Genomic DNA, 14,935 nt, shown 5'->3' on the forward strand with positions numbered 1-14,935 from the left:
ACATTAGTACGAGAGAATACCCTTCTCTCACAGGGGGAAAAGTGACATTACATTGTCAGTAAAGGAAAGGTTCTCGAAGGTTACAATAAATATAGGACAGCACTTACATTATTATACTGAAATCACTATTACAATGATTGTACACTGATGCTCATTTTATTAATAAATCAGTTGCACATGTTTATTTTGTCTTTTATTACTTGTGTTCTTTAAAAATACTTTGGAAACAAAGTTTCCACTGAGATGCACAAGAGTAAATAAAATAATTAAACTAGTACTGCATATCTTAGTGACTGATATGCCATAATCCTCACTCATGTTGCGCACCTTTTTTCCATTAGACCATATATCTGGCATTTCAAAAGAAAATTCACTGCACAAATAAGCACAAACAGAAATAATGCACACAATCTGAGCTGTGTGGAATAATTTAACATACATATGTAGAATGCTCACAAAATGAATGCTGGAAGACTGCCACGGGAACTAAATTAAGTTAATTTGCACATGCACACACAGTCACAACTGTATTAAATCACAAATTCAATACAATATATAGTGTTACTAGCTGCTAAGGTTTCAACACGAACATAAAGTACACACTCCATTTGATCAGGAGCAAATATCTTGCTCTGCAGACAGTTTCACATATATAAATATTTAATGCAGAAGTAAAGTTGCTACAATTTTCATTGCTTATAAATATGAAGAATTAAATAGTTCTGTCATGAATACAATACAAAACACAAAATTCAACTGTCATTCATTAACTGCCTTGAATTTATAAAGTTCTCAGATCAACTTTGACAATGATTTTAGAATGTATTTCCATTTATAAATAAATTAATTACTTGCTACAAACAAGGAGGATAAACATATTCTGATTATGTCTTTGCATTAACAAGCATGTGAGGGTTCAAAATAATGCTAAATAATTTATTACACAAATAGAGCAGATACATCATGCTACACAACTGAGACATTACTTTTTTTAAATAAACTAATACATTCAAATGGAAAATACATTAATGTGAAACATTAAAAAAAATGAACCCATTGTCTGAGCAAGCTTAGCATTCTACTCAACAGGTTGTTAACCAGAAAACAAATTCACATATGCTTTTCAATGTCAGTTAACAATATGCATAATGTACATAACTTAAGTACTTAGATGCTGATTACATCACAATAGCAAGCACATTGTTTTCAGGATGAGGCAGATGACTATAGGTAAAATATAGAACAATCATTTTTCCAACAGTAAATGCATGATGAGCCAAAAATGTTATCGGTAGCCATCTTGCCTTCCTCCACCACCTCGACTCCAACCACCTCCACGTCCTCCTCTCCCTCTTCCACCACCTCCTCCCCCCTGGTAACCACCTCCTCCCTGATAACCACCTCCGCCCCCCTGGTATCCACCCCCTCCCTGATAACCACCACCACCTTGGTAACCACCGCCTTGGTAGCCACCACCGCCTTGGTAGCCACCACCTCCGCCGCCACCACCTTGGTAGCCACCGCCTCCGCCGCCACCACCACGGCCACCACCTGCATTGCCTGTGTTCCATCCACCTTGTACTCTACCACCTCTGTCACCGCCACCACCTCCTCCCCTCCCACCGCCACCTCCACCCCCAAAACCACCTCGGCCTCCGCCACCTAAAAATTAAAAACATTTAAGTTTTTAATTGGGATTTTTAATCTTTTGTATTTAGGAAAATCAACTGGAGGAAACTATAAAATTGTGGGACAAAATTACTTGCCAGTACATCAGTAAGGAAAATTTTTAGTACTGTTGACAGACAAATATAAAAGTACATGACACTATTGTACCTTTTGAAACTATTATTTCTTTCCTTGGGGAGGTGAGAGGGATACACTGGGGAAGACTGAATAGACAGACACCTCGTGAGTCCCTCTCATCCTGAGGTCTGAGTGACCTGCCCTTCTTTTTTTGACATTCCTCAACCTATTCTGTGCTGCTTCCAAGGAAGGAACTAATAGTTATTCTTGTGAGCCAAAATATCACCAATCATTTCAAGCCTGTTTTATGTGCGCGACTGGGTCAGTGGCACCAATGATCAGCTGACCATGTGGAGTTATCAAACACTAAGTATGCAGCAGCCAATACATGGGCAGAAATGACATGATGGCATCATTCGTTAACATCAAAAGTTAACTACTACTCACCAAGCTCTCTCCTATTACAGTAATAGATTTTGTATTTTTGTGCCTCATTAATTTTTATGTTGTTTTATGCCTTGTTTTCTCCACAGATTGCAAAGGTCACCCAAGTGCCTGGAATTTTTGTGTTCTCCCAAATGGAGACAAAATATTTGAAAGCAAAAAAGTATTTACATTTTACAAGAGCTGGACGAAGGGAAAGCCTACACTATGCATGAGTAACAACCATAAATAGATACATGTTGTTAATGATAAATTGTTTCCACAGCGAAAAAGTTGGATTTATTTAATGAGAAAAATAATTTTTGATATTGTTTGGCACTATGAAACAAGACAGAAAGGATAAAGTAAAAAGGCAGTGCTTACTACCTTTTAAATATTGTTTGAAGGATTTGCAAGTAATATTTTTCCCTAGCAAGTAAATATAGATGTTTTGAACTGTTTGGACAACACCTTTCCTATTCCTCCACTCCTCACGAGGGTAGACAATTTACCATTTGAAGTTCGTCAAGAATATCTACAACGAATTTTGCTTTAGTCATTAATAAACTCTATTATTAATGTTAAAGATCAGGTGGCATGAATGAATAATGTATGAGGATGTACAGAACTGAATTGGAGAAAAAACAAAATTTACAGCCCAAATTGAGTGTAAAAAAATAAAAAATAATAAAAAAAAAGAGGTCACTTGCTAAGACACTTCCTGAGGCATCAAGGAATAATCAGTCTGGCAACTGAGGGAGAGGGGGGGTGGGGGGGAAGGAGAGCGGAAGGGGGAGAAGTGAACTGTTGAGGGAGAGAGCTAGGTATGAATACAGTAAGCAGGTTCAAATGGATGTAAGTTGCAAAACTTATGCAAAGATAAAGAAATTTTCACAGGATGGAGAGCATGGAGAGCTGCATTGAACCAGTCTTCGGACTAAAGATTACAACAATACAACATTCCTCGTGCCTACATTCTGTTACTACTGAGACAAAACATTTGCTTATGTTGAAGGGTCTTTAAAAACAATGTAAGAAGGAGAAGACAAAACCTGTCACACACTTCAGCAATGAAAAACTGATAAGGAGAGGTGAATGCAGTGGTGCCAATTTTGTTACAGGGGAAATAGGACGAAACCAAATCTACTTATTGTTGATATTTAAATCTGAGAAACATGATATTTCAAAACTTAATCTGAATTCTATATCAGGAAAAGGGTCTTTGTTTTTATTTCTTGATTGTGAATGAAATTACAATAGAGAATTCTTTTCTTTACATAGTAAAGAGTTTGTAGTTACAGGGCGAAGTGATTCAAATTCAAAAATAGCACAGAAAACACATTTGAAGAAGCACAATATTCTAGTCTTGAATATTTCTTGTGTATTCTGTTCCACAGCCTCATCAAAATGTATGAAACATATACTGTTGTAATAAGAACTGCCAGGGCTGCTTTTTTTTTATTTTTCAAATATGATCACATTTAATACCTGAGAATGAGCCTTCACTCAACCTGAAGTGACAAATAAAATTTAAAAAAGCTGTCATGGTGGATCTTATAACAACCGTATGAATTTCATACAGTTTCCTATTCTCATTAAAGTCATTTTTGTTTGTATATGGCTTACGTAATTAAAACAAAGGTAAGACAACCACTCATTTATAAACAAACTGATGTGCAGTGCATAGATATGAATAATATAAAATAGTGTTCACACTAACTTTCTAGCTCTTGCTCTTTTTCTAACAAAACATACCTTCACACAACCACACAGACTATGTGCTATGGGTGAGTGGTTGCCTTTCTTTATTTTAGGTATTTTTCCATCCAGGAATTCTCATCATTCTTACATTATGTGGTTGATTGATTTTTGCCTTATCGCAAGCTTCACTGATTTTGAATCATGTTTCACAAATACTGTTTTGATGTTTGTTCCACCAAACACCACATTTTTTCTTTTCATTTATTACAATTTAATACAACCGAAATGGTTCAAAATTGGGACTTTTTCAATATGATTGCAATGCAATGATCAATCTAAAAAAATCGTACAAAGTGCACTATTGTCAGGTAATACAAAATTTAGTGAAAAGTAATATTAGCAATAACAGCATATTAATGTTACTGAGAATAATACGTTGAAATTTGAGAAAAATAAAAATGTCAGATAACTGACATATTTCGCATAACATCTTCCACTAGAGATCAAACCTATACAACTGAAATTTTCATTCAGAGAGAAAATTAACTAAAAAACTTAAGAGTGTTTAACACCTCCCACCCCTCCAACAAACACAGTGGGATTAATTGAATCCTGCAAGCAGTTTCAATAAATTACAGTAAATATCTAGAACAACCATTGCAGTTCAGTAATTCAATGGAAATTGTTGCAGACTTGTGAAGAACAGAAAATGGACCACACTTTAGAAACATTTTTACTTTTATTTCAGACTTGTATATAGTAAGGTATAAATATTCTTTTCAATATATTATCGCAAAAGAAAAGCACAGTTTCTATGTTAAAACTTGTGCAGATGTTAAAGGAGGTCATCAGCTACCATAGAAAAATTACACCCTATTTGTGAGAAATCAATTTGAACGGTTGAGAAGAAATATTCATCACTTAAACAGTTAGTTACAATTGTACAGTTCACACAAACCAGTCACTGTTAGCTGTGGAAGAATTGATTTCGTGGCTATTTATTGCTGACTTGAGCTTAGAAATTAGTGTTAAAATAGTGACAAGTCCAAACAGCAACACATTGCAGTTTAGGTATCTAGAAAGGCAGCCCCGTCAATGCCTTGTGAAAGTTGAATTCTAAAGTAAGGTACTGTTCTCTCTTGCATGTCAGAGATGTCTATTGGATGGCTACATGGTCTACCAAAAATTATGATTAGTAAGACTACCATTACCAGGAGCATACAAACAAATTATTAAGAATACACATCTTTAACTGATAAGACATACAAAAAAATTTAAAAAAAAATGCAAGTTCCCTGGTCTCACAAAATACAGGATGATTATAATTAAACTTCTGATGCTTAGAGGGCTCCCACAGAAAGTATCATGGGACAATGAAACTTTTTGGAAACATTTGTAGAGACATGTGGAAGGGAAATAACAAACCATTGAAAGAAAGAGACACTAATTTTCATATGAGAGGGTAACATTTGTTAATTGCAAACTGTCTTTACATCCTAGGTTACAAACGTTTTGCTGAATGTGATGAACATCTGCATTCATGACGGCCTGGAATAGCACTAGAGATACCGTTTCACAGATTTTGCAGCACTTTTCAAACGGTGGCTACGGAACATTCAGCTGTTGTGACACAGCTTGTACACTGCTTAAAGATCGTGCACTGCATGCAGCATTCTCAGCCATGGCAATAGTAACTTCAACAACTGGAGGCACAACTGGCCATCAGCCTGTGTGGAAAGAGGACATTTCCACATTCCTTTAATGCAGCGATACTCGTGAAGAACAGCAGCACTATTGCTGTTGTTCTGATAAAATAGCTTTACGAGTAGAACCCTGTTCACCTTGTCCAGACCCCTGATGACTGACTGCAACTGTAATACACACCGATGCTTGTGATTCAACCACATATCACTGCACCACTACTGGCAACTAACGGCAAGTCATGACGCTAACACTACTAGAAATGCAAATTCTATAGTGCACAATCATTCCAATGAAGTTTAGTACACATAAGGTGAATAGTTTTCTGCCGACAACTGGTCAAGCAGTGAAAGTTCAATTATAATCACCCTGTATCTGCGTGATAAAAACAGATAAATAACTACGTAAATTATTGTTGATGCTAGAGAAAAATTTCTACGTGTTTTCAAAATTATTAAAGCCATGTTCAAAATCAATAATTCAACAGATTTGCATGCTACACTCCGCCACCACACAAACAAAATCTTGATATACACGCCAGTAATAATAGTGTAATTGTTGTCAACTGGCTCCTCAAAAACTTATTAACACTATAACAAAACAGTAAAGAATATAATCCAACCCCTCAACTTAATTAGTGATGCTATCAACAAGGCAATCACATTCAGGACGATGTCATACAATTGTGCGTAATGTATTATCAAAGTATTGGGACTACTATCAAACTAAGGAGATTTTGGGTCAAGGACATTTCTGTTATTTAATAGCTTCAAACATATTTAAAATTATCACTGGGAATATGGAGGTTTCCATTGGGAATGTATCTGTAACTACAAAATGTGCAATGTATAAAAAAATTAAACATTATCATCACAGATATGTTGGCTGTGTGTGTCTCCTTATAGGTGCGTGACCTTGAAGCGGACTTAGCCGCTGAGCGAGGCAGCCGCGCGAGTGTGCGAGAGAGAGCGCAACACGGGCCCTAGTATTACTAGACCCGTGTTGCTGTAAAATCAAGTTGGTGATAATCTTCCAACATAACCTAAGACCTTGGGCTCAGCTGTACATTAGTCTGTCAACCTGACCATTTTAAAACTAGTACTGATAGAGACACCACTCATCAAAGCAGAATGGCAGTATCTCTAACTTCACCACATGCATACTAAACCACAATTCCCTTTGGAGAAGCTCTTTAAAATGAAGCAGCAGATGCAAAAAATAAATTTAAAACCGAGACACCTCAATTTTTCTTGGTTATAATGTTAAAAGATATAATCCTGATCTTCTTCAAGTTTCTACAGATATTACTAACAAAATGAGAAATTCTGAAAGATGCAAGCAGATATTGTCATAACTAATATACAGCTTAATTGAATTTGTACTGGGAAACCCACATTGAACATTTTACGCAACTTTAAATATGGTAAATTGTCCATGTAGACAATTGCTCTTGAAATTATATTACAGTGGAATCTTGTTAACTGTATTAATTACATGTTTAACTGACTCATTTGTGTATTGTTCCTCCCTGCTTAGTGTGTTCAAATTTGACAGTATTAGTACTGTTAGGCCACTGCAACTTTTGACACAGATAGTTGAGAGAATGGTGGAAGTAGGGCATCTGCAGCTGCATTGGGTGGTAATGCCCAGAGAGACAGTGTCATTCAATGCCAGCAACATTGCAAGTAATACAGATAATTTGTTTATCTAGAAATGATGTGCGGAAGTACTTTGTATAAGTTAGCAGTACCTCTGACAACTTCAGACTTCTGTAGCTGCCAAACACACTGAACAGCAAGTAATTCAGTCACTGGGCTCCTTTGTTTCTGTTGAGTGTTTGACTTCCAGCCTGTGACTGTTTTTTGTGTTATACAGTACACCAGCACATCATGGGTGAAAAGACAGAGACAGTTAATAAACAAAGAAAATTGGAACATTATTCAGGGAGTGTACAAAATTTCACACATGAAGTGTGTTAAGGCTGCATGAAAACTGGACATACTTCCAACACCATCAAATACAATAAAGAGCAAGTAAATTGAAGTACCATATTTTTTGGGGGGGGGGGGGGGGGGGGGGAGAGGAAATGGCAAATGAAAGCAAGTGTGTGACAGTTTACAGAACTGGAAAACATGCTAATAAAGTGCATGAAACAAGGTCTAGCTTTGAACATTCCTACTGATGGTACTGAGAATTGCACCAAAGCAATATACTTGGCACAAAAGTTGGGACTTGCAGATTTCGAACCACCCAACAGTTGGATCAAAAGGTTCAGTAACAGACAATTTGGTGTATAAATGTGTTCAAAGTGAGGCTGAAAGTGTGTTGGTGTTCACTGTTCAGTTATGGAAAAACACTCTTCCATCATAGAAAAGTATAGCCCCAACGATGGTTTTAATGCAGAGGAACAGGCTTATGTTTTCACCTTTTTCCTGACAAAACTCTTGAGTTGGGGGGGAAAAATGCCATGGTGGAAAATTTAGTAAAAGGAGGCTAACTGTTTTACTATGTAGTTATGAAAGTGGAACAGAAAAATTTGTGCCATAAGTAATTGGAAAGGCGAAAAGTCCATGCTGCTGAAGGTATGTGCAGATATTTCCATGTAAATATACACTAAATGTGAATGCATGGATAACAACAACTATATTTAAACAATTCTTGCATGTCTCTGAAGCAAGATTGGGCATTAGAAACCAGAAACATCACCTTTTTTTGCAACACTGTGCAGTGCATCCCGAAGACATGTTGCATCTAAGCAATAAAATGGTTCGAATGGCTCTAAGCACTATGGGACTTAACATCTGAGGTCATCAGTCCCCTAGACTTAGAACTACTTAAACCTAACACACATCCATGCCCAAGGCAAGATTCGAATCTGTGACCGCAGCAGCAGCATGGTTCCGGACTGAGGCACCTAGAACAGCTCGGTCACAGCAGCTGGCCATCTATGCAATATACAAGAAGTGTTTTTTCATCTCACCTGTACAAGTCACTTGACCAAGGTATTACAAAATGCCTGAAATAAAAAAGCAGGAAGATTCTTGTATGAGAGGCTGGCCTGTCTTCATACTAAGATGATGAAGGTTATAATCTTGGATGCCATCCATTTTGTAAGAAGTGCCTGGCATCCCACACACAAAAGCACAATCTCAAACTGTTTCAGAAAAGATGGCTTTCATGAGACACTTAATAAAGACTTCATGCCAGAAAACAAAGTAACTGCACCGGAAAAATGGCAGCAAATAATGCGGCAAGAAGAAACAATGACTACCTTATCTTCTAGGGTGTGTCACAGTGTAGTTAGATTAACAAGATGTACAATACACTAATAGTAGTTAGATAAAATCAAACAATGAAAAATCAGGATGGAATAATGACAGCATTATGTAAAGCATAATTGCTACTCACTATATAGTGGAGCTGCTTAGTCACAGATAAGCACAACAAAAAGACTACTTAGTCTTTCTTACAATTGTACATGGAGTCTCCATTGTTCGACTGCTTAGTTTTTTTTGTTGTGCTTATCTCGACTCGACATATCTGCTACATGGTGATTAGCAACTATCCTTTTCATAATATTGTCATACTAAGGGGAGTGATTCATTAATGGAGAGATGCTAAATGAACAACACGCATTTGTTTTCAGAAATGTAATAAAAATTGTAGTTTTAGGGTATTTTTATTTTTTCTACATCACATATCAGGTACATATTTTTGGATGCTACAGGTTATGCTTTTGTGTCACGTGACTTCCCTATATTTTAACTGGCTGATGGCAGAAGTGTACATTTCTGACATACTGATTTAGCCGATGTCACCTATATTTTTGCTTCTTGTTTAATAAGATGAAATTTTGAGTGTTTCTGCATGTTATATTCTGAATATGATCTTGAAAAGGCACATTTTGAATTATAATTTACTGAGATAGCATGCCAGCTACTGTGACATTATGATATTACATATTACTTCAAACACAATCCCCTTAAACCCTTTCACTGCTACAGACATGCTCTGCATTCCAAGCTGAAGGCGTCTTTTGTTATGGCTGTACTGGCAGCGAAGACTGGTGCATGTGTGTGAGTCAGCATTCTGGTTGATATGAAATACTTACAATCCGATTCTTACAATACATTTGGGCAAAAACTTTTACTTTTGCACATCTTACAGATGTGCTTGATAAAGAGCTGAATTTCTATTCATTGAGTGTCATCCTTACTGAACTGCATCAAATTAAGTAAAACAATGTATGAATTTTAAAGAGTTTGCAGAGATAAAAACACACTGCAGAAACTGTGTATGGTTGATTTTGGTTCATAAACTGCAGTGAATGAAATGAAGTTAAGATATTGAAATTTTATTTAAAATTGAGAGCAGAACTAAATCTCAAATTATTCTCAAGTACTTGGGTTTATATCCGATATACGATAGCACGCGACATGCCCATTCACATGCTTGCGCATCACGAATTGTGATCATAAATTGTAAATTTCACAAATGATTCAAGTTATTGAAACATGGTTTTTGGCAAATGATAGAATGAAATGAGGCACATATATTGTACAATACATACTTGAAAGTTGTTTTTTTTTATTTACTGATGTATAGAAGTAAAATGTCTGCAGCAGTGACAGGTCAGCAGCTCACGAAGCATACAAACATCCATAGCATGGTAGTGAAACCCAAGTGGAACACATGTACATGTCCACAGCACCCAGGGAATTGCGTAGTGGGATGTGTATCAACATCCATGTCAGTTAAAGGGCTAATTCTGCATTTTGATCACCAAAAAAATCGAATTATTACCAATGTAGGTATTTTTCAGTAGTACATTTTCCCGCTTATGACGTTCAAAATCTGTGGTCCTAAGAAAAACAGGAATAATTCTAGTGTTATACTGGTAACATCTGCAAAATTTCTATGAGGCTATAAAAATAAAATACAAGACCACTAACAACAAGTGTGTAGTTCGATACCTGCCCGGAAAAATTGGGCTCTATACCAAATAATAATATTTATCAACTACATGAAGGCTGTAGGACAATGAATACAAAACGAAAGTGTGAAGTTTCAGTAAGTACTTACAGAAATGAAATGCAGATCAGACAGCAATTTAAACTGGCAATTTTTCATTTTCATACCATCGAAAAATATAAACTAAAAATAAAAAACCTTTACGATTGTAAAAACACCCTAAAGATGCTTACAGGCACAAAATGAGGATGTGCAGCAACTTTGAACTCCACATACGCACTGTATGTAAAACCTGTTACGAAAAACTACTGTGTGGTGCACTTAATTGCATCACAGTTAACCATTAAGAAATTAAAGTGTGTTTAGAACCAATGATACCAGCTAACACTCTTCTTCATCATATTAAAAATATTGCTTAGTTCTGAAACACTCAAATCTGTTTAGAAATTAGGTGTCAAACACACAGCATACAAATTTACTTTGTGACCACACATTACTAAGGAAAGAGGTTTTTTCCAGTAACTAATAGCCAAAAGAAAAGTTAGATATATCACCAGATAGCATGTGAGTTACATCTGTCACGACCTAGATCCAAAGCAATGGGCGAGTACAAAGTTAATTTTAATAAGCATTCCTAGTACCTGGACTGGAAATCATTAAGTTTCAATATTCACAACATAAATTACTACATTCTGCACTGGTATGTCATAAACAGACAAAAATGGAATAACTGGAGCTGCAAAATACTCACATATTTCACATTAGGAGGAGATCACACACTTCTTGAAGGAGAAGTCTGAGCTATACAATTGCTTTAACTACAATTACTTACAGGTAAGTGTCAACACTAATGCACTAATCCAAAGTGACTCAAATTAGTCAGATTCGTGATCTCTAAGTATATGGTGCCTTCAGTCAGCAGTACTGCCTGGCAAAACAATGGAAGGTAACGAAAGGCCTGTAATAATACTTGTTAGCAATGGATATTGTTTCATTATTAAATTTTATGTAATAAACTTGCAGATACAATGGGCAACCCAATACACTCAATACAATCCTGTGTCTCAATGCACCTGTCTGAGTAAGGTAATTAGTACTAGGCTATCTTGAGCCTCAAATAAAGGATAAACCTTGTAAAGGCACCCTCCAATCCAATCTTCTCGAATGGTCCAGAGAAGAAGTTTCTGCAAGATTTCAATGCACAACAGCACAATTGCCTTCATCTGCTACACTCCACTGACAATTAAAACTGCTTGCTCTGCTTGAGCCCTGATGTCACTGATTTTGGGCAAAAATCGGTCTGTCACTATGGGGGAAGTTGGGCAGAAATACTGGAAAGCAAGGGATATGATTATAAATTTGTAAAATTATTACTCTATACTTTGTTGTATCTAATATACCTTGAAGCATATTGTTTCTTTGATTTTATTTTATTTGTAACAGTCATGTTTCTCTTGTTTCATAAAAATAAAAACTGTGATGTTCCCTAATGATATTTTAATTCTGTCGGAGATGGTAAAGGACTTGGAAGAACTGTTGAGTGGGATAGATAATATCCTGAAAAGTGGTTACAAGATTAACACAAACAAAAGCAAAGTGAGGGTCATGGAATACAGTAAAATTAAATCAGGTGATGCTGATAGAATTAGAAATTGTTTGAGTGTTGGAATTTGTGCAGCAAAATCCCTCTTGTTGTCAAAGAAAAGAGCATATAAAATGGAGACTGGCACTGCCAAGAAAAGTATTTCTGAAAAAAAGAGAAATTTGTTAACACTGTGTAAATATTTAAGCGTTTATAACTATTTTCCAAAGGTATTTGTATGGAGTATATCCTTGTACAAAAGTGACAGGATCATTCATTCAGACAAGAAGAGAATAGATGCTTCTGAAGTGTAGTGCTACAGAAGAATGTTTAAGATCTGATGGGGAGATCACATTTCTAATGAAGACTCTGAACTCAACGGGAGAATAGAAATTTGTGGCACAAATTAACTAGAAAAAGGAATCAGTTGATAGGACATACAGACCAATCAAGGAATCATCAGTATGGTAATGGAAGAAATGTGAGAGGGGTAGGGGTAACAACTGAAGGGGAAGACCAAGGTTTGAGTACAGTAAGCACATTCAATTGGATATCAGTTGCTATAGTTATGCAAAGGTGAATACAGTTTCACAGCACAGACCAGTGTTAAGAGCTGCATCAAACCAGTCTTTGGAGTGACTGCAACAACAACATTGTTGTCATTTTCCCAGTTTTAGGCAATGAGATGCATCAATGCAACTGTCTTACATGAATAAAAATTTAGAAAAGTACTCTCTTTGTCAGAGGTGGTCGTGAGTGAGACTTGATAACTAAATAGGTCGCCATGATGTGCTAAAATTACAAACTTAAAATTTTTGTGCACATTGTTTTCTACGAAACGTGCTACATGGACTTACTTTGTATGTGTAAGTGGCTCCAATCCCACACTGACCTTTCTGCATAGGTTTTATTGATGGCTTATTACTGTGGAAGAGATGGATATTGCAAAATGTGTATAATATACGAGGGATGCCTGGGGAAAGTAATTACTGTTTTGGAAAAAACTCTAAAACATTTTTTCAAACTTTTTTTTTAACAAGAACGAGTACTTCTTAAACCATTTTTCTGCATAGTTGCCACCATTGTTTAGATATTTGTCGAAGTGGAAACCAACTTTTCTAAGCCCTTTACAGAGAAAGATGCCACCAATGAAGACTGCCACTGCTGAATACCATTTTTTTGCATCACTGCTGTCAAAGTGTCCTCCTTCAAAATGACACTTCAAATTCAAGAAAAAGTGGTAGTCAGAAGATGTGAAATCAAGGCTGTATGGTGGGTAATCCAACTGCTCCTAACCGAATTACTGAAAATATTTTCAGTGATCACTTACAAATGTAAAACAACACAAACAATCTGGCTGTACTGGCAGTAGTGGAAAGACAATGAACCAGAGAGACGAGTGTGAAAGTGCAGAAATGTTACACCAGTGCTATGGTAGCAGTAGTATGAAAGTGACTTTTATTAAAGTGTTTTTCCACTTATGTAACATACAGAAAATACATCAACTCAAACTAGCATTTCTTGAGATTCCAACAGCAGCTACTCCATGCATTTATTTAATGAGTGAATCATGATTTCTCACACATAACGAGGAAAAGCGATGTGAACCCTTATGGTAAAACTAAGAACACATGTTGGACAAGGACTGCTGTTCTAACAGTGATCCATTGGGTAGAAACTGTAGCTGTTTGTCATGACTTACGTCAAGAAAAGAAAGGAAAAAATTTGCAACGGGCAATAGAACACAAGGAACATAAGAATTAACTTTTCATTATATAAGTCTTTTTTTTTTTTTTTTTTATTTTACATTAGAAACATTTGGTTTTTATAGCAGAAAAATATGCACATGACTTAGGTAAAAAAGTAAAGCTTGGACTTATTTCAGTAATGATTGTCCACATGCCATCATTTATTTAGAAAGTATGAAAAAAGAAAAACGGTGTACTCAGCTACTGGTAAAGAAATAGTAGCAACTGTCCAAACAAAAAACAAACCTATCTTGCAAAAGATACTTTTCTGTGCAACACAATATCAGAATTATACATAATCATAAAATGGTGTAAGTATTTCAAAAATTCCCCAGATAATTAAAGACAGTTTGAGACAGACAGAGAACCAGATAAATGGATGATACAAAGAGAAATGAAACGACAGCTCCCATTGCCAAATACATCAAGTAAAAATGTGCTATTTCTATTTTTCAAGGGATCCCGAAAACAGTGGAAGGCCATATTCTGCCAATTCACACTGATTATTGTGAATTATGTTGCAATGAAGAGATGAAAGTTAATTTAAACAGCTTTCATCAAATATATATGCCATCAACTTAAATCATTTCTTACCTAATTAATCTGATATGTACAAAAACTTTGAGTTATTGATTTATGTACCTGGTTTTGATTGCTGCCAACTAGGCATCTCTGGTGGGGGTGGCTGCTGTTCACTTGGGCGGCCTCCTCTATCTGGAACCTGGAGGGCACAACAAAGATCAACCATCAGGAATGTTTGAGAAAGTATTAACACATCACCAAAAATACAAGTCCCACAAATATCTGTAAGACAGTTATACAAATAAAAGCTGAAAATAGGTTTTTCTGACCTCTCACTTCAATAAAATATTTCCTTTTGGGGGGGGAAAGGAAAAAAAAAAAAAAAAAAAAAAAAAAAAAAAATCGAGATTCATGAATGATTAATTCAAGCAAGAAACACAGGTTTTTATGGTCAATATGTTGGACAGAAGGAATTCTGGAACATGTGTGCATTAGACTGTTTCTTATTCTTTCAAGCACCAGAAATGAGCTAGAGCAGTGT

The 14,935-nt window shown here is 36.0% G+C and overlaps 1 protein-coding gene across 1 annotated transcript in view; it reads right to left on the bottom strand.

Annotated features, from left to right (window-relative positions):
- Nucleotides 1–1,285: 1,285 nt before the first annotated feature.
- Nucleotides 1,286–14,935, bottom strand: part of LOC126157289 (protein FAM98A) — a 56,832-nt gene continuing 43,182 nt past the window's right edge. Inside the window, exons 7-8 of the mRNA XM_049916365.1 lie at nt 14,515–14,593; nt 1,286–1,662 (exon numbers count right to left, since the gene is read on the bottom strand). Coding sequence (XP_049772322.1) covers nt 1,286–1,662; nt 14,515–14,593 — 456 coding nt within the window. The remainder of the gene's footprint in view (nt 1,663–14,514; nt 14,594–14,935) is intronic.

This window comes from Schistocerca cancellata, chromosome 2 (genome assembly GCF_023864275.1).
Source record: "Schistocerca cancellata isolate TAMUIC-IGC-003103 chromosome 2, iqSchCanc2.1, whole genome shotgun sequence".
NCBI lineage: Eukaryota > Metazoa > Arthropoda > Insecta > Orthoptera > Acrididae > Schistocerca > Schistocerca cancellata.